The sequence below is a fragment of the Manis pentadactyla genome, chromosome 6 (assembly GCF_030020395.1).
Source record: "Manis pentadactyla isolate mManPen7 chromosome 6, mManPen7.hap1, whole genome shotgun sequence".
NCBI classification, from domain to species: Eukaryota; Metazoa; Chordata; class Mammalia; order Pholidota; family Manidae; genus Manis; species Manis pentadactyla.
In genome coordinates, this window is record NC_080024.1 from 58805535 (window position 1) to 58827208 (window position 21674).

Genomic DNA, 21674 nt, shown 5'->3' on the forward strand with positions numbered 1-21674 from the left:
ATATGGTAGAAATTCAATAACCAAGCAGTTACAAAGGTGATGCAGAAAGCACAAGGATTTTCTCTTGCTGGTAAATATCCTAAATTGGCTGAAACACAGAATACATTCAAGAAGTCATGGAGAACAGCAAAGAGCCTTAAATACCAAATTAAAGGAATTGTATCAACAGGGAGCAATAAGATCAAAACAGTACCTTCCATGTTCCATACTATCACCAAAAGTAAAAGTCTAACAACAGTATTCGCTTTACAATTTTGCTGCTCTCCAATGTGGATGAAAGCCCAATACTTTAAAATAGCATACAATGTCCTTTGCAGCTGGCTTCAAACTACATTTTCACTTTTCTTAACAGCTTTTATTTTAGCCACACTGGAAGTCATGACAATTCCTTATTGCACACCATGCTCTTTTATGTCCACCTATCTTTTTGCACGTGCTATATATTCCCTACTGAAATGCCCTTCTCTCTCTAGAGAACTCCTATTTATCCATCAAGAACTAGTCCAAAAGTCAATTTTCCGCTAAAAGTCTTTCCTATCTTCCTCAAGGAATGCATGGTTCCTTCTGTATACACTGATTATAGTTTACTACATCATATTTTCTATATATCTGTCCATAGATCTCCACCAAACTGTCAGTCAATTTTGCAATGTTAGAATGCAGCATGCCACCAGCAGGCTATAAGTACTCATGCTTCCTCTGAACAAAACTGGTCTGATAATGGAATGGAGAATCATTTGAAAGGGAGAAAATAAAGAAAGGGAAATCAGACTAGATGTGAGACAATTAAGATTTCATCTAGGTTGGTGTCAATGGGAGAAAGAAGTGTTGTGAGAATCACAACAGAATCTATCTGGTTTGTCAACACACTGGATAAGGGAGAGGGAAGGGAACTCAGCAAGGCTTTATGACTGAGATGTTAGACTTGAGTGTCTAAATAATGGCTGAAACAGATAGAAATAATGGAACACTGCGATTGAAGGCTAAAATAATGGCCTCATACATGCATACTAGTTTGGAGACACCAGCAAGACATCCAGATAGAAATATCCAATAATTAAAAATGTGAAGATGGAATTGAAAGAGTTAGAAGCTCCCCCAGTAGTGGTAAAAACTAATACAGTCTGAGTAGATGAGATTACTAAAGAAGAACATCTAAAAGAAAGGACTAAATATTCATCTTAAGGATTTGTACGTTTAGGCAGCAAAAGAAAGAAAAGTCAGCCAAGGCATCACTAGAAAGAGAGAAAGGGCAGGAAGAAAACCAGGGCAGTGCAATTACATGGGGCCTACGGAAAGAGGTAAGATTATCTACCAGGTACTGGGAATTGTTCAAGAAGACAAGTAAGGATTTCATAATTAGGTTATTGATGACTTTTAAGAGAGCCGTTTCAAAAGAGTAATGAAGAGAGAAAACAATTTCAAAAATTATCTGGATATAGCTTTTAAGAAGCCAGAAGTCAATGAAGGAGAAAAGACTGGTGACCCAAGAGGAAAATAAATAGGATAACTCATGGAACAAGATTCTGGGGAAGGAATCATCAAAAAGGATGAGTACACGTTCTGGTTACGACATCTTTCAATGCATGGTAGCCAGTTAGTTCAGCTCGTTTAGTGGTTCGGGCCGCTATTTTTGTACTAAGATCATCACCATTTCTTTCCAGGCAATAGCTGATAAGAACAATGTAGACATTACCCAGCAAATGGGAACGAGGGGGTTCAATTATTTTCTGCTACTGGCTCAATACCCTGGAGGAGTAGGGTGGCCATATTTTACCATTTGGACAGAAGACCAGAAAAGGCTAGTTTGAGAGAAACATCCAGCAGGTACCAGCAAGAACTGAAGCTAGCAATCACCATACTGTATTATTATACTCTTATAATAAATTCCCCTTTTCTGTTTTAACCTGGCTTAAATTAATACTTATAACTAAAAGTCCTAATTAATACACATACTAAAAAACAAGAATTTCTTTTTTTTATAAAAAGGTTACCATTTGTGTAAAATCTGAAAGCAAGCACAGCAAACTAGAATGGACTTTCTGAAAATAATGGTAGATGGCAAGAACTTGGAAATAAAACCAAATTCTATTAGCAATCTAATAAATTTATTAGTGAAGCTTCACAAATACTTTTGCTAGTAAATATCCTAACTCACTACCTAGCAAACTCACTAAATACAGGGAGTACAAAGTATTACAAGAGCTCAGAAACTAAGTGTTCTTCTCTAACTGAGAGAAGAAAGCACCTAAACTTCCAATTGCTTTGGAATATGGTAGAAATTCCATATTCCAGACAAAATACTATCTATAAATCAAAACCAATGTAAAAGAGCAAAACCTCAAAAACGTATTTTTTTAATTCAAAACACCAAGATACTCAGATAGAAATGTCCAATAACTCAAAAGATGAAAATGAAGATTGAAGAGTAAGAAATATTAACTTTAAAATTCCCCCAATAGTGGTGAAAGCTAATACAGGAGAGTTTACTTCAAACATGAAGTTACTGATTTTCTTACAAAATATGACAGACTAACACTAAATGGAGAAAAGAATGGATTAATGGATAACTATGTGACAAGCAAGCACAGTGAAATGCTAATGGTAGAATCTAAGTGGTTGTACTACTGTACTGGTTGGTTATAAAATTAAACTCTGCAATATGTTTAAACTTTTTCAAATAACATTTTGGGAGAAAAAGAAAACTGCTGACACTATCTATAATCTTTAAAGTACATCACCTCAAACAGAGGGATTTGCCTGAAGAGTAAGTACAAGCCATCTGAATAAGCATGGAGTGTACATTTGCTGATAATAATAAAAACAAATACATTTTAAGAAGTGGTTTCAATTGGCATACCTAAGCCAGTTGACTCAGCACTCTCTCCTCATCACCTCAGAGGTCCAGGCAGGGTTAAGGCTCCCTAGGGTCATATTTTGTTTTCCCCTTAGCAACTCAGGCCAAAATATCTATTTACTTTTATTAGAATTTCTAAAAAACTGCTTTCTTAAATTATATAAATCTGCTCAAACATGATGGCACTCTTTCTCCTAAGATTCCAATCATTTCCAATTCTTTATTCTTAGTCAAAATTAAGTCCAAACAATTGTCCTTTATTTCTGCCTCTGCCCACTGAGGTAAACATGATACACTCCAGTGCTCTTTAACCCATGAAAGCCCTTTTTAAAAATGTGTCTTAAAGAAATTTTTAAGGATTTAACTGTAAAAAACTTATCACAGCAATCTGTATAATAAGGGAAAATTGGAAACAAATATAATACTGTACTGGTCTTTGGTACCTACATGGTACAATACTTGTTTAGTCACTGAGGATGATGTTGCCCATTAATACTTCTTGACATGGAAAGTTATACACAATGTAGTGAGTGAAAAATGGTGGTTTCAAGACAGTGTTACAGCATGACTTTACACACACATGTCACATCTGAAAGATGCCAAGACACAAGATAGTACAATGGTTATCTCTTGATTAGTGTGGATGTTTGTCTTCATTCTGTTTACCTATTATTTTCTATTTTTTTCTGCAACAGAAATGTATAACATTTCAGAATAAATTATTTATAATTCCATTTTTTTGTAATAACAAAATAATTTCCAGGTGTTCTGCTGCTACCAGAATAAGACTTCAAAATGCTATCCAGATAGCTAAAGGCCCCCATCATTACTATAGCCAACTGTCAGACCAGTTTTATAAACTTTATTATATTGTCCACATTCTCCTACCCTAATTCTAATTCTGTTCTCATTCCAATGCCCTCATCAAGGTTTTCACTCTCACATTTAAGAATTTTTGCACAGCACCTTGACACAGAATAGTACCCTCACAACTCTTCAAGTTTGTTTCTTTGAAATGAAGTTGCCTTTCCACTGCTGCCAGTCATCACTCTCCTGCCATACCTATTACAGCACTTAGCACCCTGCAGTGAGAGAGGGCACATCAGGCTTCCTTTAGGAGACCTGCAAATCCCCAAAGGCAAAAAAACTATGTGCTAACCCTCCTCAGTGCTTAGCACTTAGAAATCACTGAATAAATTGCCAACAAACTTGGGCAGATTAAGTTTCAAACAAGTGAGGAGATGGGAAGAAAGTATCTAGATGATTTAAATGAATTAAGCCTCCAGGCCTACCTATTACACAGCATGATACTTAATGACTTTAGAGTTATTGTTGGTAATATGAGAACTCATGAGGAAGAAGTAACAGATAATAGCTTAATATCTCCTTCCCCCAGTTCTCACAGTGAGAGGAAAATTCCCAAAACAATAGATCCTGAAGCCTGGTGTCAAACAACATCTTCCAGAGCATGACATAAGGAAAAATGTGTGAGAGAAAATGTGGTGTGAATAAGAGACCTTTTTTAAAACAGAAGAGACAGGTCAGTGAGAAGCTGAGTTTAAAAGGTACATACTTTAAACAGTGGTTGGGGGATTCTGAAGTGACTCCTTTTCATTTTCTTAAGACATGCACCTCCCCTCAGGGTATCTGCGCACACTATTCCTCTGCCTGGAACACTCTTCCAACTAGATACCCAGATGGCTAAACTCTTTCATCTCTGTCAAATATCTGCTCATGTGTCATGGTCTCCAGTGACATCCTTTTTAAAATTTGAACTCTATCTTCTTACTCTGCTCTACTTTATCTCCCTAGAGGACCTAAAAATTCACTTATTATGTTTAGTTACTCATATTTCCCCTTAGAATACAAGTTTCATGAGGGCAGAAATCTTTGTCCACTTTGTTCAGTGATGGAGCCCAAGCACCTAGAACATAGTGACTGATACTCATTTAATGCACAAAATGGATGAAAGACCATGAAGAAAAATTAATATGACTTGATGATATCAGCATAGTATCAACAAAAAATCTCTAGACTTGAGATAAAAAAATCTGAAAATCTCAGCTCTACCACTTTCACATTTAAGAATTTTTGTGAATAGACAGCAAGTGACTATTTTCTGGCAATTATCTATGACCTTTACTTACTGATCTGTAAAATGGATGGTTGTGAGGATTAGGTGAGAGTAAACATATATACAGTGCAGCAGGCTAACTGTAGAATTAATTATTAACTTGAATAAATTAATTCAAGAGAGTTCAATCTTAAAAGAAAAGAATGAAAGGAAGTTCAAGAGTTAAGGGTAGAAGGATGTGACTATAGGACTGGTGCTAATACTAACACATGTATGAAAACCCAGAAAAATAAGTTCATTTGGGAACAAAAATGGATGAGTTAGGTTTCAATCTATGCCTGTGCTATCCAAATGGTATCACTAGTCACATGGGCCTATTTAAATTTAGATTAATTAAAATTAAATAAAATTTAAAATTCAGCTCCTCAGTCACACTAGCCATATTTCAAGGACTGATGGCCACCTGTGGTTAGTGGCTACTATATTGGACAGCACAGATTACAGAACATTTCCACCACCACAGAAAGCTCTAGTGGAGAGTGCTGATTTATACAATTTGACAACAGAATGGAATTTAAGTTGGTCTCATTTTAATATCCCTGATGCTGGATTCTTGTAAAGTTCAAACACCTTTAGAAAAAATGCAAAATCCAACTACATAATCAATCTGAGTGAGAACTGCAACCTCTGACTATAACAAATTATTCATATTACTTGATTACAAGGTCCCAGGGTACATGAACACTCTCCAGTTGGTGGTATGAGGACGCTGACATGGCAATTATTAATAGAGTTCAGACAGTCCTGGTGTAGTTGCCAATAAGACTTTGATCAGCATCCTGGCCCAAACCTCTAGTGAGTAACTTCAGATATACCAGAAAGGCCAAATATTACATACAATACAATACAATGATTTTCTTCGTGAGTGATGATACCTATAACCAAATCTCACCCAAGAGGCAAAACTCCCTTGACAAAAGTTAACAGCAGTTCACCTAAAACAGTAATTGCCTTCCTTAATGAGTAAGCATATTTCACCTACAAAGAGATTTAGAATTAAATATATTAATGCTTAAGAGAAGAGAATCAAAATCAGATGTTAATGTTTTTAAGAAACTATGCAAAAATTGATCTTTTATAGACTTAAAATTTTCAAAAGAATCTGGCCTGTAAGGATGACTGCCTTTTAACGAATTTAAAATACGTAAGTAAATAAAGATTTAGACTTGTGACTTCAAGCTAAAAGCTTAAAAGGTTCATGAATAACATTTGAACATCGCAGACTTTAAGGTAACTGTGTTTACAAAGTTAATATGTTTATAAGATGATTTGGTACCTAGGAGTTTTGTTTCTTACCCTCAGATAATTTATGTACTTTTAAAATTGAACATATCAAATACTAAATGCTATTTTAATGATTTTAGCCTTTATCTATGCAGTAATATCTGTAAAGACTAGTTTGACAGGTGCTTCAAAATAAAACAAACAACTACTCAAACCTAAAACTAGCAAATAGATAATGCCCAGCAATAACAGAGTGGATATACATCCATTCAACAGAATACAATTCAGCAATGAGAATGAACAAAATACAACTGGATGCAACAACATAGATGTCACAAACATGATGCTGAGGGAAAGAAGCCAAACACAAAGGAACACACACTGTAATTCCATTTATATAGAATTCAAAACAAACAAAGCCAAACTTCTAATGTTAGAAGTCAAGGTAGAAAAGGATTAAAGATGGCGGTGTGAGAGGTGAGACAGAGGCTTCCTCCTAAGACTGCATATAATACAAAAATATAATTAATAAAACTAATCCTGAAAGAGCAACAGAAAAGAAGACTGTGCCAAACTGCATACACCTGGAGAAAAGAATAAACCTCACCAAACAGGGTAATGTACCAGAGCTGTGGCCTCGTGGGACCCAAGTACTTTCCCCACCCCAGCTCACCAGCAGGGAGGAAGACAAACAGAGCGGGGAGGGAGTGGAGGCCTGGGACTGCTGAATACTTAACTCCAGAGATCTGCTCTTGGAGCACAAACCTACATTTCATGGTGCTTGCATGGTACTCTCGTGATTAGGGGATTGGAAAGTTAAAACAGGCAGAATTCCTGGAGAGACTGAGATTCCAGCCACTTGTGGAAAGCAGGGATCCATATCCCGCTGATCTGGGACAAAAGGGAGGTGGGCAGTCTGAGAGACTTCCTAACAGCAAGAGGGCTGCTAAACCGGCAAGGATTGCACAGAGCTTACTGCTCAGGAGAAAGGACAGGTAGACAAAATTGTCTGGGTGCACTCTGCCCAGCAGGTTGGGAGCTTTCATGATCTTCAGGCGCTCCAGTTCCCTGGGTGGCTACACAGCTTCAAGGACCCCTCCGTGATAGGCAGCTTACTGTGCCATTCTCCTGGCCAGCCCCACCTGGCTACAAAAACAGTAAACGCTACCCTGAGGTTAGGCAAGCCAGAAGGAAGCCCCACCTACAGCAACTACAAAAGCAAAGCACAGAGACTTATACTGTGTGCTCGGCCCACTGGTTCTGGCACTAGAGGCAGGCATAGCAGCTGGGAAGCACGAAAGAGCTCTTTCCTCCCCACAGGCACCAATACCACTTCCCTGTGACCCCTGACATTGCTTCAGGGGCTGAGCAGCTACAGAGAGTAGAGCTTCTGGGCACTAGAGAACACCATATACAAATATCGAATGCCAAAGGAAACTGGTTAAAAGTAAAATTATGAATAAAACTCCTGAGAAAGATTTAAATAACATCGACCTCATGAATCTTTCTGAAAGGGATTTCAAAATAAAAATCATTAACATGTTCATGGAGGTACAGAAAAATATTCAAGAACTCAGGAATGAATTCCGGTCAAAGATCCAATCATTGATGAGCACAATGGAGGGCATTAAAAGCAGATCAGATACAGTGGAGGAGATGATAAATGAAATAAAAACTAGAGAACAGGAATACAAAGAAGCCGAGGCACAAAGAGGAAAAAGGATCTCTAAGAATGAAAGAATATTGAGAGAACTGTGTGACCAATTCAAATGGAACAATATTTACATTATAGGGGTACCAGAAGAAGAGAAAGAAAAAGGGATAGAAAGCGTCTTTGAGAAGGTAATTGCTGAAAACTTCCCCAATTTGGGGAAGGAGATAGTCTCTCAGGCCATGGAGATGCACAGATATCCCAACACAAGGGAACCAAAGAAGACAACACCAAGCATATAGTAATTAAAATGGCAAAGATCAAGGATAAGGAAAGACTATTAAAAACAGTCAGAGAGAGAAATAAGATCACATACAAAGAAAAGCCCATCAGGCTATCAGCAGACTTCTCAATAGAAACCTTCCAGGCCAGAAGGGAGTGGCATGATGTATTTAATGCAGTGAAGCAGAAGGGCCTGGAACCAAGAATACTTTTATCTGGCAAGATTATCATTTAAATTGGAAGGAAGGATTAAACAATTTTCAGATAAGCAAAAGCTGAGAGAATTTACCTCCCACAAACCATCTCTACAGTCTATTTTGGAGGGACTGCTATAGATGGAAGTGTTCCTAAGGTTTAATAGCTGTCACTAGAGGTAATAAAACCACAGTAAAGAAAGTAAAACAGCTAATTATTAAGCAAATGCAAAATTCAATTAACTATCCCCAAAGTCAATCAAGGGATAGACAAAGAGTACAGAATATGCTACCTAGTATATAAAGAATTGAGGAGGAAGAAAAAGGAGGAGAAAAACAGAACCTTTAGGTTGTATTTGTAATAGCATATTAAGTGAGTTAACTTAGACTCCTAGATAGTAAGGAATTTAACACTGAACCTTTGGTAACCATGAATCTAAAGCCTGCAATGGTTATAAGTACATACCAATCAATAATCACCCTAAATGCAAATGGACTGAATGAACCTATCAAAAGACACAGAGTCGCTGAATGGATAAAAAAAAACAAGATCCATCTATATGCTGCCTACAAGAGACTCACTTTCAACCCAAAGACATACACAGACTAAAAGTGAAGGGATAGAAAAAGATATTTCATGCAACTAACAGGGAGAAAAAAGTAGGAGTTGCAGGACTTGTAAAAGACAAAATAGACTTCAAAAGAAAGAAAGTCACAAGAGACAAAGAAGGACATTACATAATAATAAAGGAGTCAATCCAATAAGGAGATATAAACATTATAAATATTTATGCACCCAACAAAGGAGCACCTACATATGTGAAACAAATACTAACTGAATTAAAAGGGGAAATAGAATGCAATGCATTCATTCTAGGAGACTTCAACACTCCACTCACTCTGAAGGACAAATCAACCAGACAGAAAATAAGGAGACAGAGGCACTGAACAACACATTAGAACAGATGGACCTAACAGACATCTACAGAATTCTACACCCAAAAGCAGAATATACATTCTTCTCAATTGCACATGGAACATCTGCAAGAATAGATCACACACTAGGCCACAAAAAGAGCCTCGGTAAATTCAAAAAGATAGAAATTGTAACAACCAGTTTCTCAGACCATAAAGGTATGAAACAAGAAATAAATTACACATAGAAAATGAAAAATCCCACAAACACATGGAGGCTTCACAACATGCTCCTAAGTAACCAATGGATCAATGACCAAATAAAAACAGAGATCAAGCAATATATGGACACAAATGACAACAATAATTCAACACCGCAAAAATCTGTGGGATGCAGCAAAGACCATGCTAAGAGGAAAGTATATTGCAATACAGGCCTACCTCAGGAAAGAAGAACAATCCCATATAAGCAGTCAAAACTCAAAATTAACGAAACTAGAAAAAGAACAAATGAGGCCCAAAGTCAGTAGAAGGAGGGACATAATAAAAATTAGAGCAGAAGTAAGTAAAATCGAGAAGAATAAAACAATAGAATCAATGAAAGCAAGAGCTGGTTCTTCAAGAAAATAAACAAAACAGATAAACTCCTAGCCAGACTTACCAAGAAAAAAAGAGAGTCTACTGACATAAAAAGAATCAGAAATGAGAATGGAAAAAGCACTACGGACACCACAGAAATACAAAGAATTAAGAGAGAATACTATGAAAAATTATATGCTAACAAACTAGATAACCTAGAAGAAATGGACAACTTTCTAGAAAAATACAACCTTTCAAGGCTGACCCAGAAAGAAACAGAGTATGTGAACAGACCAATTACCAGCAACAAAATTGAACTGGTAATCAAAAAACTACCTAAGAACAAAATTCCTGGACCAGATGGCTTCACCACTGAATTTTATCAAACATTAAGTGAAGACCTAATACCCATCCTCCTTAAAGTTTTCCAAAGAGTAGAAGAAGGAATACTTTCAAACTCATTCTATGAGGCCAGCATCACTCTATACCAAAACCAGGCAAAGATACCACGAAAAAAAGAAAATTACAGACCAGTATCCCTGATGAGCATACATGCAAAAATACTCAACAAAACATCAGCAAATCAAATTCAAAAATACATCAAAAAGATCATCCATCATGATCAAGTAGGATTTATTCCAGGGATGCAAGGTCGGTACAACATTGGAAAATCCATCAACATCATCCACCACGTCAACAAAAAGAAGGACAAAAACCACATGATCATCTCCATAGATGCTGAAAAAGCATTCAACAAAATTCAACATCCATTCATGATAAAAACTCTCAACAAAATGGGTATACAGGGCAAGTACCTCAACATAATAAAGGCCATATATAACAAACCCACAGCCAACATTATACTTAACAGCGAGAAGCTGAAAGCTTTTCCTTTAAGATCAAGAACAAGACAAGGATGCCCACTCTCCTCACTTCTATTCAACATAGTACTGGAGGTCCTAGCCATGGCAATCAGACAACACAAAGAAATAAAAGGCATGCAAATCAGCAAGGAAGAAGTTAAACTATCCCTGTTTGCAGATGACATGATATTGTACATTAAAAACCCTAAGGAATCCACTCCAAAACTACTAGATCTAATATCTGAATTCAGCAAAGTTGCAGGATGCAAAATTAATACACAGAAATCTGTGGCATTCCTATACACTAATGATGAACTATCAGAAAGAGAAATCAGGAAAATAATTCCATTCACAGTTGCATCAAAAAGAATAAAATACCTAGGAATAAACCAAACCAAGGAAGTGAAAGACCTATACTCTGAAAACTACAAGACACTCATGAGAGAAATTAAAGAAGATACCAATAAATGGAAACACATCCCATGCTCATGGATAGAAAGAATTAATATTGTCAAAATGGCCATCCTGCCTAAAGCAATCTACAGATTCAATGCAACCCCTATCAAAATACCAATAGCATTCTTCAACGTACTAGAGAAAATCGTTCTAAAATTCATATGGAACCACAAAAGACCCCGAATAGCCAAAGCAAACCTGAGAAGGAAAAATAAAGCGGGGCGATTATGCTCCCCAACTTCAAGCTCTACTACAAAGCCACAGTAATCAAGACAATTTCGTACTGGCACAAGAACAGACCCAAAGACCAATGGAACAGACTAGAGAGCCCTGATATAAAAACCATTTTTGATCAATTAATATATGATAAAAGAGTCATGGACATATAATGAGGAAATGACAGCCTCTTCAACAGCTGGTGTTGGCAAAACTGGACAGCTACATGTCAGAGAATAAAACTGGATCATTGTCTAACCCCATACACAAAAGTAAATTTGAAATGGATCAAAGACCTGAATGTAAGCCATGAAACCATAAAACTCTTAGAAAAAAACATAGGCAAAATTCTCTTGAACATAAACATGCATGACTTCTTCATGAACATATCTCCCTGGGCAAGGGAAACAAAAGCAAAAATGAACAAGTGGGACTACATCAAACTAAAAAGTTTCTGTATGGCAAAGGACACCATCTGCAGAACAAAAAGGCATCGTACAGTATGGAAGAATATATTTGTAAATGACATATCTGACAAGGGGTTAACGTCCAAAATATATAAAGAACTCACATGCCTCAACAACCAAAAAGCAAATAACCCAACCAAAAAATGGGCAGAGGATATGAAGAGATATTCACATGGCCAACAGACACATGAAAAGAAGCTCCACATCACTAATCATCAGGAAAATGCAAATTAAAACCACAATGAGATATTACCTCACACCAGTAAGGATGGCCATCATCAAAAAGACTAAGAACAACAAATACTGGGGAGGATGCGGAGAAAGAGGAACCCTCCTACACTGCTGGTGGGAATGTAAGCTAGTTCAACAATTGTGGAAAGCAATACAGAGGTTCCTCAGAAAACTAAATATAGAAATACCATTTGACCCGGGAATCTCACTCCTTGGAATTTACCCTAAGAATACAACTTCTCAGATTCAAGAAGACATATGCACCCCTATGTTTATTGCAGCTCTATTTACAATAGCCAAGATATGGAAGCAACCTAAGTGTCCATCAGTAGATGAATGAATAAAGAAGATGTGGTACATATACACAATGGAATACTATTCAGCCATAAGAAAGAAACAAATCCTACCATTTCCAACAACATGGATGGAGCTGGAGGACATTATGCTCAGTGAAATAAGCCAGGAGGAGAAAGACAAGTGCCAAATGATTTCCCTCATTTGTGGAGTATAACGACAAAGGAAAACTGAAGGAACAAAACAGCAGCAGACTCAGAGACTCCAAGAATGAACTAGTGGTTACCAAAGAGGAGGGGTGTGGGCAGTCAGGTGGGGAGGGAGGGAGAAGGAGATTGAGGGGTATTATGTTTAGTACACATGGTGTGGGGGATCACAGGGAAAACAGTGTTGCACAGAGAAGACAAACAGTGAATCTGTGCCATCTTTCTACACTGATGGACAGTGAATGCATTGAGGTATGGGTGGGGACTTGATAATAGGGGTGAATGTAGTAACCACATTGTTTTTTCATGTGAAACCTTCATAAGAGTGTATATCAATAATACCTTAATAAAAAATTAAAAGAAAAGGTCAAGGTAGTGGTTATCCTGATGGGAGGAGACACTGGAAATGAATACGAGGTACTGGAGTACTGGTAATATTGTTTCTTAATCCAAATGCTGATAAGAAGAATGTGTTCATTTTGTGAAAAGTGATTAACCTGTAAACTTACAATTTGTGCATTTACTTTTATAGTAAGTCATGTATAGTTCAAAAGAGTTTAACAAAAAATAATTGTGTATGTATATATATATGTATATATGTATCCATATATATATACATACACACACACACACACACACACAAATATTTATAACCCTCCAAGTTTTTAATCCATGTACCACCCAAAACTACCTCAGGACCATCAGTGCTGTGTGTACTATACTTTGGGAAACACTAACCTATCAAAGAAAGAGAAGAGGAAAGGAAATGCATATTCCAGGAATAGCAGTAATTCTGATGTGTAGCTAAAGTACATAGTAGGTATTAATGAAAAAGAGAGAAGCCTAGAGAGGCAAATTTGGGCAGACCTCCTGGGGGACCTGAACTGCCCTACCATGGAAATTATAAAGTATTTCGAAGGCAATAAGGATAACACACACAAATGACTCAAGTGGAAAATGGTTCAGCTACCATAAAGTTTTCGGCCCTTTCCCTTCCTTTCTTCAAAAATATTCCAGCAATACCTCCATTGTCTGGCCTCCAATTTTCAATGTGGAGGGACATCAGAAGAGTAACAGTACTGGACTCCCCCCAACCCTCATACACTCACTCTCTCATGGCTGGAGGGATTTACCTGGTTAGTGAATTCTGAGAAAAGGCACCAAGCACCCAGGGTCAGCCCTTTCTCCCTTTAGACTCCATCTGCTACACTCTATACTCCAGTCTCTCAGTACCATGTATGAGGCTTACTGGAGTTGGTTCTGCCTTGTAGAAGTTGGAAGCCTTCTGCGGACCAACACTACCTGTGACTGAGTTTAGCTAATTCAAGGTAAATGTCAGGTAGTCTGGACCTAAGCTGTTTTTTCCCACTGGCTTTACTAGTAATAAAGCTGACATTTTTACCTCTGTCTATCTATATTCTGTGTCTTCTCAACTGATTCTGAACTTGGATGTGGGACAGTGACATAATTAAATATTAACCCTAAAGCCCAACAAATAAAGAGAATACTAATGGAGGAAGGCAGTTACTACTTGATGTCAAATGAGTAAACTCTACTCAGAATCCTTCCATTTGGTTTGGAGTTGAAATTAACATACTCATCCGTTAAACAGCAGAAGTTATCCTCTCAATAATAATAATAATGTAACAATAACCTGAAAAGAGTAATACTTCCTTAGCATTTGTTGTTAAAGTGTTCCATAAACCATCTCATCTGACTACCACATTTCTCTGCAACCTAAAAACACATCATTTAATTTATTCCTAGATATTTGTATTAGGTGACCAGGGGGTAGGTAACTCTATGGTAAATAACTTCCTGAGATAAAGACATCTATTTGCAGAAGATGTGGTCCGTCTCAAAAGTATGATACCAAATAACGAGTCTTTCGGGTGTCTTGTTCATTTACTGTCTAAAGATAGTTGACCTACAACTGAGCAGTAAATCCTCCATGACTTCTCTTTTCCTCCTTTCTCCTCCCATCTTAAGTCTTCCATATTCCTCCTCTGCTTTCCCTTTATTTATCAACACTGTCTTCTCCCACAAGTCAAATAGCAAAATCCATTCACAAAGGGAAATAGGATGATCTATCTTTTTAAAACCATGCATTATATTTTCTTACATTATTAGTTTTATTTTGACAGGATCCTATATTTTATAAGTTATTCATAAGTATAATATAAACTAATGTCTTCCTTCTTAATTATAAGACATTATATTTGATCATGATTTATTTAATCACAAAAGGTTTGAAACTTGGCATAATAAAGAAAGCAACTTGATGAATACCAAGTAGATCCTCCCTGCCCCACCACCACACAGAACATCAAGTGCAGTAATACCACATAGGGGAAAGAATACATTACTCCTAAAACAGAACAGATTCTAAATGCTGTCTTTCTTACTTTATTGTTGCATGACTTAGACAAATTGATTACTCTGAGCTCCACTTCCTCACCTGTAACATACATATAACATCACCTACTTTTCAGAGCAGTTGTGAGAAGTAAATAAAATAATGTGCATAAAGTCAGCACAGTGTCTGGTACATTAGGACTTAAATTAAAACTGCAATTACTATTATCACTAGAATTTCTAGCTAAAAACCCAAAGTAGGCTAAGAATTTCAATCAGCATAACTACTCAAATAAGCTCTAACTTTATTAAATGGTGTTAAGTCACAAGTCAGGCCACTTGTGCAAATTATGTAGTTGCAGAAATGCATGAGCTGTTACAGCTTCAGTCTGCCCTCCTAGGAAACATTTAGAAAAGGTTAATTCAGCTTTTTTCCTCTGGAAACCATCTAACCAAGGCTTTTGGTAGATGTTAAATAATACATTATTTTTTAAAGAATGGTGTGTATAAATGACAGTATAAGCAAGCAAATTAAACAATTATTACCGTTCTTTTGATCTGAACCAGGAGAATCTATAATCTCTGTAAGAGCAGTCCTGACTAATGCAAACCACAATGAGGCTGGAGACAAAATTACAAAAGGGAAAGTGGTTATCAGTATGGAGGGATGGATGTAAACAAGGGATTTTTTCTTCTCTTTTTCATAACATTATAATAGCTCTAAAAAAATACAAAAAAAAATACAAAACCCAGGCATAAAAATATCACATCCTCAATTGACATTTACTATGATTTTTGAGAATCTAAAACTGCATGCACAAGCAAGACCAAAAAGAAACTGTTCATAGAGTAGCACACACTTACAGAAAAACAGAGTCTAAAAGTAAACTATCTCCCTCAAAACTCTGCTCAGCAACTTCAAATAATGGGAAGATATGTTCCTGGATCGAAGTAATTAGACCAACTCCTAGGAGACCATGTGACAAGAACAACAGGTTTTAATCGTCAGCCCTCCCAATCGTCCACATGCCTCAGGACTCTTATCATCCCTTTGCTATTTTCATCGTCTCCAAATTCCCTTGGCATTTAGTGACATAATTTTAAGTATCACCTAATGCACAACTTCCAAAACTCAAATTTATCCTTTCCTTTCTACTCTCATTGCCATCATTTTGCTTTAATCCTTTATTCTTTCTAATCTTTTCTACTACAAAAGCCTCACCTAACTGATCTCCCTATGTCGTCCATCCTCATCCTTCTCCAATCCATTCTTAACACTGCAACTGGTGTGATTTCTCTCAAACCCAAAACCAACCTGACCCTGTCCTTTCCCAGCTTATCTTCATGGGTTCTCCATCTCCTAACCCCTTGAGCTGCTTCATTTTTCTTCATTACATTTATCACCATCTGACACACTATACTATTTGTTTGTTCAGTATCTGCATCCTAACAAGAATGTAAGCCCTTAAGGGCAGTTTTTGTTCACTGCTACTATGATGCATGGTTAGCACTCTATTCACATATAAACAAGTAAATGAATAAGTAAATGAATGAATGGACTGACGACCTACAGACCAAAGGCCTCCATCACCTGTCAATCAGTACCCTCTTTTCACTTTATTCACATCTCTACCAATACTGAATTAATTGTTTAGTTATCTAAGTACATTACGCACTTTCATGCCCCCTTGCTTTGCCATATGCTGTTACCTTTGCTTGGAATACTAACTCTCCTCACCACCCAATCAACCTGCCACACTATCATCCATATTTTAAAACCTTCGCCAGAATGTTTCTCCTGATCCCTAGATAGAGTATATCACTCTCTTCTTTGTGCTACATCTGAACCTCTATCTACACTGGCTCTTCAAACTGTACTGTAATGTTTTTCTCCTTTGCTAGATTGTGAACTTTTTGAGGCCAAGGACTATTATTCATCTCTTTACCTCCAGTGCCTAGGATAATACCTGTCATAAAGGAACTACTCTATACACTGAGAAAATTAACACAGACATGACTGTTATGGATATGAAAGGAATGAAAGCATGAAGTTTCAAGAAGTCACTCCTCTAATTCCATGATTATAACAAGCCATGAGATAAAAGAATTACAACCAATGACATCATCCAAGGTAAGAAAAGAGGAGTTATACAAATAACAAACATCACTAAACAATTCCAAAATAACTGATACACAGTCACACTCACACTTTGTTAAATATACATGCTGGCTCCTGGCTCCATCATTTGCCTTCCCTTTAGACTCTGCTGCTGACAAAATGAGGCCCAGCTAAGCAATAGGAAGTAGAAGGGAGACCTGAGTTCCCCATGAACAATATATTAAGTAGATCACTTTTGGAGGAAGTTTTTTATGTTCCATCTAATACAAGTTTTTGTGTTCCCTCATATTTTGATCCAAACGTCCACACGGTTGTACAAGACTAGATTTTACTACTAGCCACACCTAACCCTGAATCAAAGAACAGAGTTTTCTACCTGCTGTAATCTATGCCATCAATGAGTTACAGTTGTATCTTTAGTCTATGGAGTAGTCACATAGACCAGTCACTTCAGCCATAGGAAGCCTCATCCACATCCATTACCCCAGTCTGCCTTACAAACATTACTATTTTTCTCTGAATACTGCAGACCAAGGTCCCTAGATCCAACCATCAGGAAAATCTGCCCTACCAACTTAGTTCTAAGAGTGTGAACTTGCAGATAACTGTACAGTCACACAGATGCCTACAAAGGAGTAGGCATAAATGTACATGAAGCCATTCAGAAAAATGTAAGTTTTTAAATCCAATGACATCTATTATTACATCAAGTGATGCCAGTTGTGATCCCTGGTTCCTTCCTCCCCCCGCCACTTGGTAACCAAATTATTGAAAATTTATCTCCTGACATTTTTCAAACAGGTTCCCTACTCCCAACATAATGACTTAGTTCAGAATTGCAACATTTCTCATGGGCTAACGGTCTCCTTACTGCTCTCCCTGTTTTTGCACTCAATGAAAATTTTATCTTCCATAGGTTGAAGGGGTTATGTAACCAGCATTGCACTAACCTCTTAGTCACTTAACTCTTTATTTTTCAATTCTCACAGCAACACTGCAAAGCAAAAATTACTGTCCGCACTTTCACAGTTGAGGGGACTGAAGCTCTGAGAGGTTAAATGACTTGCCCAAGGTCATGCAGCTAGAATTGTGTAGCAGAAATTCAAACTCTCTAAATTCCCAGCCATTATATACTAAACTACTAAACTACTTAACCTTCTTCCCTACAGTGCCCAAAGTGACCTTTCTAAAAGGTCAAGGTAATCATGTTTTCCCCACCTAAAACCCTGCAACAAGGCAAGCCTTCCCCAGCCTTTATCCCATCATTCTCACCTAGTCCTCCCACACTTAACTCCCAGTAGTTTCCTAATCTGTATCTCATTGCTTACCCTGTGAACACACTGTTTTTCTGCCAAGAACACTTTTCTCCTTTGTCAGGCTATTTCTAAAAAAAGTTGAAGATTTACTCAGACAATCCTTACTCTGAAAAGCCTTCAACCTAACGTACCCAAAACTGTTAAAAGGCTTCTATGTCTCTTTCATTTCTTCATCTGTAAAATGAGAGACAACTCCATCTACCTCATAATTTAGAGGAGTAAAAGAAATAGATTTAGCACAATCTCAGGCACATCGACAGTACACGTTAAACATTAGCAACTTTTTTTTTCCATTCTCAAAGTTTATCCACCCTGACAAAGCCTCATCTCAGAAAATACATCTCCCAGTAGCTTACATCAGAGCTTAAGCTTTCTCCAAAAAGTCGGAAGTCAACATCTCTTACAAACATCATCAACCACAGACAAGTGTCTTTCAGCTTCTGGTTACGCCAAAGCTCAGTAGCAACCACTACAGACTAAATGGCTGAATAGCGTCTGCAGTTTTCTGCTTCTTTCGGCTTCTAACCCATCCCTCTGATTCCTCCCTGAAAGTCACAAGACCATGCCTCTAAACTAGCGGAAACCTGCCCCACAGAAATCAGTCAGCACCTTCTTCCAGGAGCCACCACTGCCGGCTCGTTCCCAGGCTTGCACGAATTAGAAGAGACCCATCATGTAGTACAAACTGTTATCTTCTCGAAGGATCGTAATAGAACCCAGTCATTTCCCATTCATTCCACGATGTTGGCCCCAGAGTATTAATTCAAGATAGAGAATGAATGCCTGGCCTTAAGAATCCAAGAAAAAGGGTCCCGAACCTTCAAGACCTTTCCAGGAAGAGTTCTCCAGGTCTGTAACTCTCAATAGTGACCAAAATCCACCATTTCCATCCCGCTCCCCTCCTGATAAAGAGTCCAGGTATCGTCCACTCTCTCTTCGACAGACCGGTGCGCACTTCCAGGGACCGGGATGCCTTCCGCCCACCCGTGTCAGCTCCCTTCCCTCCTCCTCGTACCCCCCAGCAGCACAGGCCGGGCCTGGCCCCTTTCCTCCAGCTCGTTTCATAGAGTCGCTACTCACCGCTTTTTGGGGATGGTGCCTGACTCCTGAGCGGCGGGAGTGGCAGTGGGCGCCGCCGCGGCTTTCCGTGCTTTGCACTCATTGGTACTCAGAGCCTCCTGGGGCCGGCCCAGAAGATGGCCCGAGAGAACCCGCAGCCTCCGCCCGGCGCGATCCCGCTCCGGGTCCCCGTCCCGGTCTGTTGCAGAGCCAGAGCCCGTGCCCACGCCCGTCCTGCCTGCTGCAGGCGTAGCCGCCGCCTCCGCCATGGCTTCCGCCTTGTGCCGCCGCCGGGAACCGCTGGGCTCGGGTGAAAGGTCGCTCAGAGCGGCGCCCGGCGCGACCATTCGCTGCGGCGCATCCCGGCAGCCACCGCGACGACTGGGCGGCGGGTGCAGTGCGCCGGGAGCTTCACGTTCTCTGCTCCCGCCCACCGCGCCAGCCCGCCCTCCGCGGGCACGCCCGGAGGGAGCTCACCTGCCTGGCAGGTGAGTTGTAGCTGTCCCGGGACGGCCCTGCCCAGGCTGGGGGGAACCAGGACCCAAACCACAAACTCCCCCGGCGTGTTCTGATACCTTGGGGGTGCCCTTGGGTGTGGTCTGAGGGGCAGACGCCCTGGAGCAGTTGGTGCCGGATCTGACAAATTAACCAACCCCATTATTTCCCTAAAGGAGCTGCTACTTCCTCACCCGCTCCCTCCTCCCTGCGGGGTCACTAAAGTGACTCAAAATTCTCTTATTGCTTGTAACCGTTAGAGCAAATAGCTATCATTTTCTCATCGCTCCCTACGTGCCTGGCACTCTACTTAATGCTATATCTCAAGTAAGTAATCTCCATTTTACAGATGGAAATACTGAGGCTGGAGAAACTAATTTGCCCGAGGGCGTGCAGCTAGTAAATGCGAAAGCTGAGTTACAGCCTAGGTTCTCGTTCTTTACTGGATGCTGTGCCCTTCTTTACCTTAACGGGAGCAACTTTTTTATTGCTGCAGGTAAAATTACCCAACAGCTCTTCTTAAGACTTCTTGCTTATTTACAAATTGACTCCACTGCTGGACAATGGCAGTGGTGAAATTAGGGGGATCTCATAGGACAGTGCTCCACTGCCGATTTTAGCCAGTGGATTTGATAGGCTTTTATAAAGCCCCCTTACAGACCTAACCATCAGAAGTACAGTTCCTTTTGGCATAATGTGCAATTCAAAGATAATTCTTGGGAATGGTAAGCGAAAGGGTTACCGTAAGCTTTCCGAGCCCAATGAAGTCACCTCCTTTCTGAAAAACCACTTTCTAACGCAGGCTCTATGAAAAAGTCAAGACATTACAGCAGTTATTTGACTAATGCAAAATAACTATTTAATAGTTCTGAGAAATTGAGGCAACAGTGAGGAGGATTTGATTTGTATGCTAGATCTTTTGATCTTAAGAAAGAGTTCAGCATTAAAGATCCAGTCTAGCTCTGGAATCACTGAACCCAACCCTGTTTAACTGCTGCTTCTATCCTTTGGCTATGTCTAATGAAGGGGGAATGAAGAAAAGGACAGGAGAAGCAGTAAACTGTGGTTGCTGAGTGCTCTTAGGAGAAAGGTTCCTGGAGTTTGAGAGTACAGCCACTCTTGTGGAGTTTTTCACACCCTTTCTAGATGTTACTGGAAGAGCATTAGAGAACCAACTAGCACATTTGACTGTAATCATGTAAAATTTGTAGATTTCTTGCCAAAATGCTATATAAGCAACAACTTCCTCAGAATCTTTTTGAAATGTACCCAGACTGTTAATTTTTGTTTGACTCCTGGAGAGCTCAGTCTAAAACTACTGGCATGCTTTAAATGTAAATGTAGTTAACTGATTTCTTCAGTCTTGTCCAAATTGAGGTATGGACATGTTTCTTGCCAGCTTTCAGGAGGCAAAATTTATTTTATGGATATTAACAGAATAATAAAAAGCCTTTTCTTCCAGGTGAAGGAAATCTTGATGTAAAGCAAAATTGTATCCCAGTGGAAACGCTGCTGATTACCTACATTTCAAACATGTGTACTGTAATTAAATACATGTAGGCAGTAAAAGCCTTTGTTGAGAACTTATTATACCTAATTCTTTACTATGTTCCATGAGATGCAAAAGTATTTAAGCCAATGCCTCGTCTACAGGGTACAATTAGATTAATTAGGAGTTAGGCTATACATGGGGAAAAAACTGTGATACTATTGGTAGAATAAGTGTGATGTAGGCAATCCTGAAGTGTTTCCTCTCTCCTC

General features: G+C 38.7%; 1 protein-coding gene across 3 annotated transcripts in view; it reads right to left on the reverse strand.

The window, feature by feature from the left end:
* Positions 1-19865, reverse strand: part of AGPS (alkylglycerone phosphate synthase) — a 170964-nt gene extending 151099 nt beyond the window's left edge. The window contains exon 1 of one of the 3 annotated variants that reach the window (XM_057503892.1): positions 19440-19862. In XM_057503892.1, coding sequence (XP_057359875.1) covers positions 19440-19765 — 326 coding nt within the window. In that variant the 5' untranslated portion in view covers positions 19766-19862. Of the gene's footprint in view, positions 1-19439 lie in introns of all 3 variants that reach the window. The other 2 variants (XM_036879398.2, XM_036879401.2) reach the window with 2 other exon arrangements.
* Positions 19866-21674: the final 1809 nt, after the last annotated feature.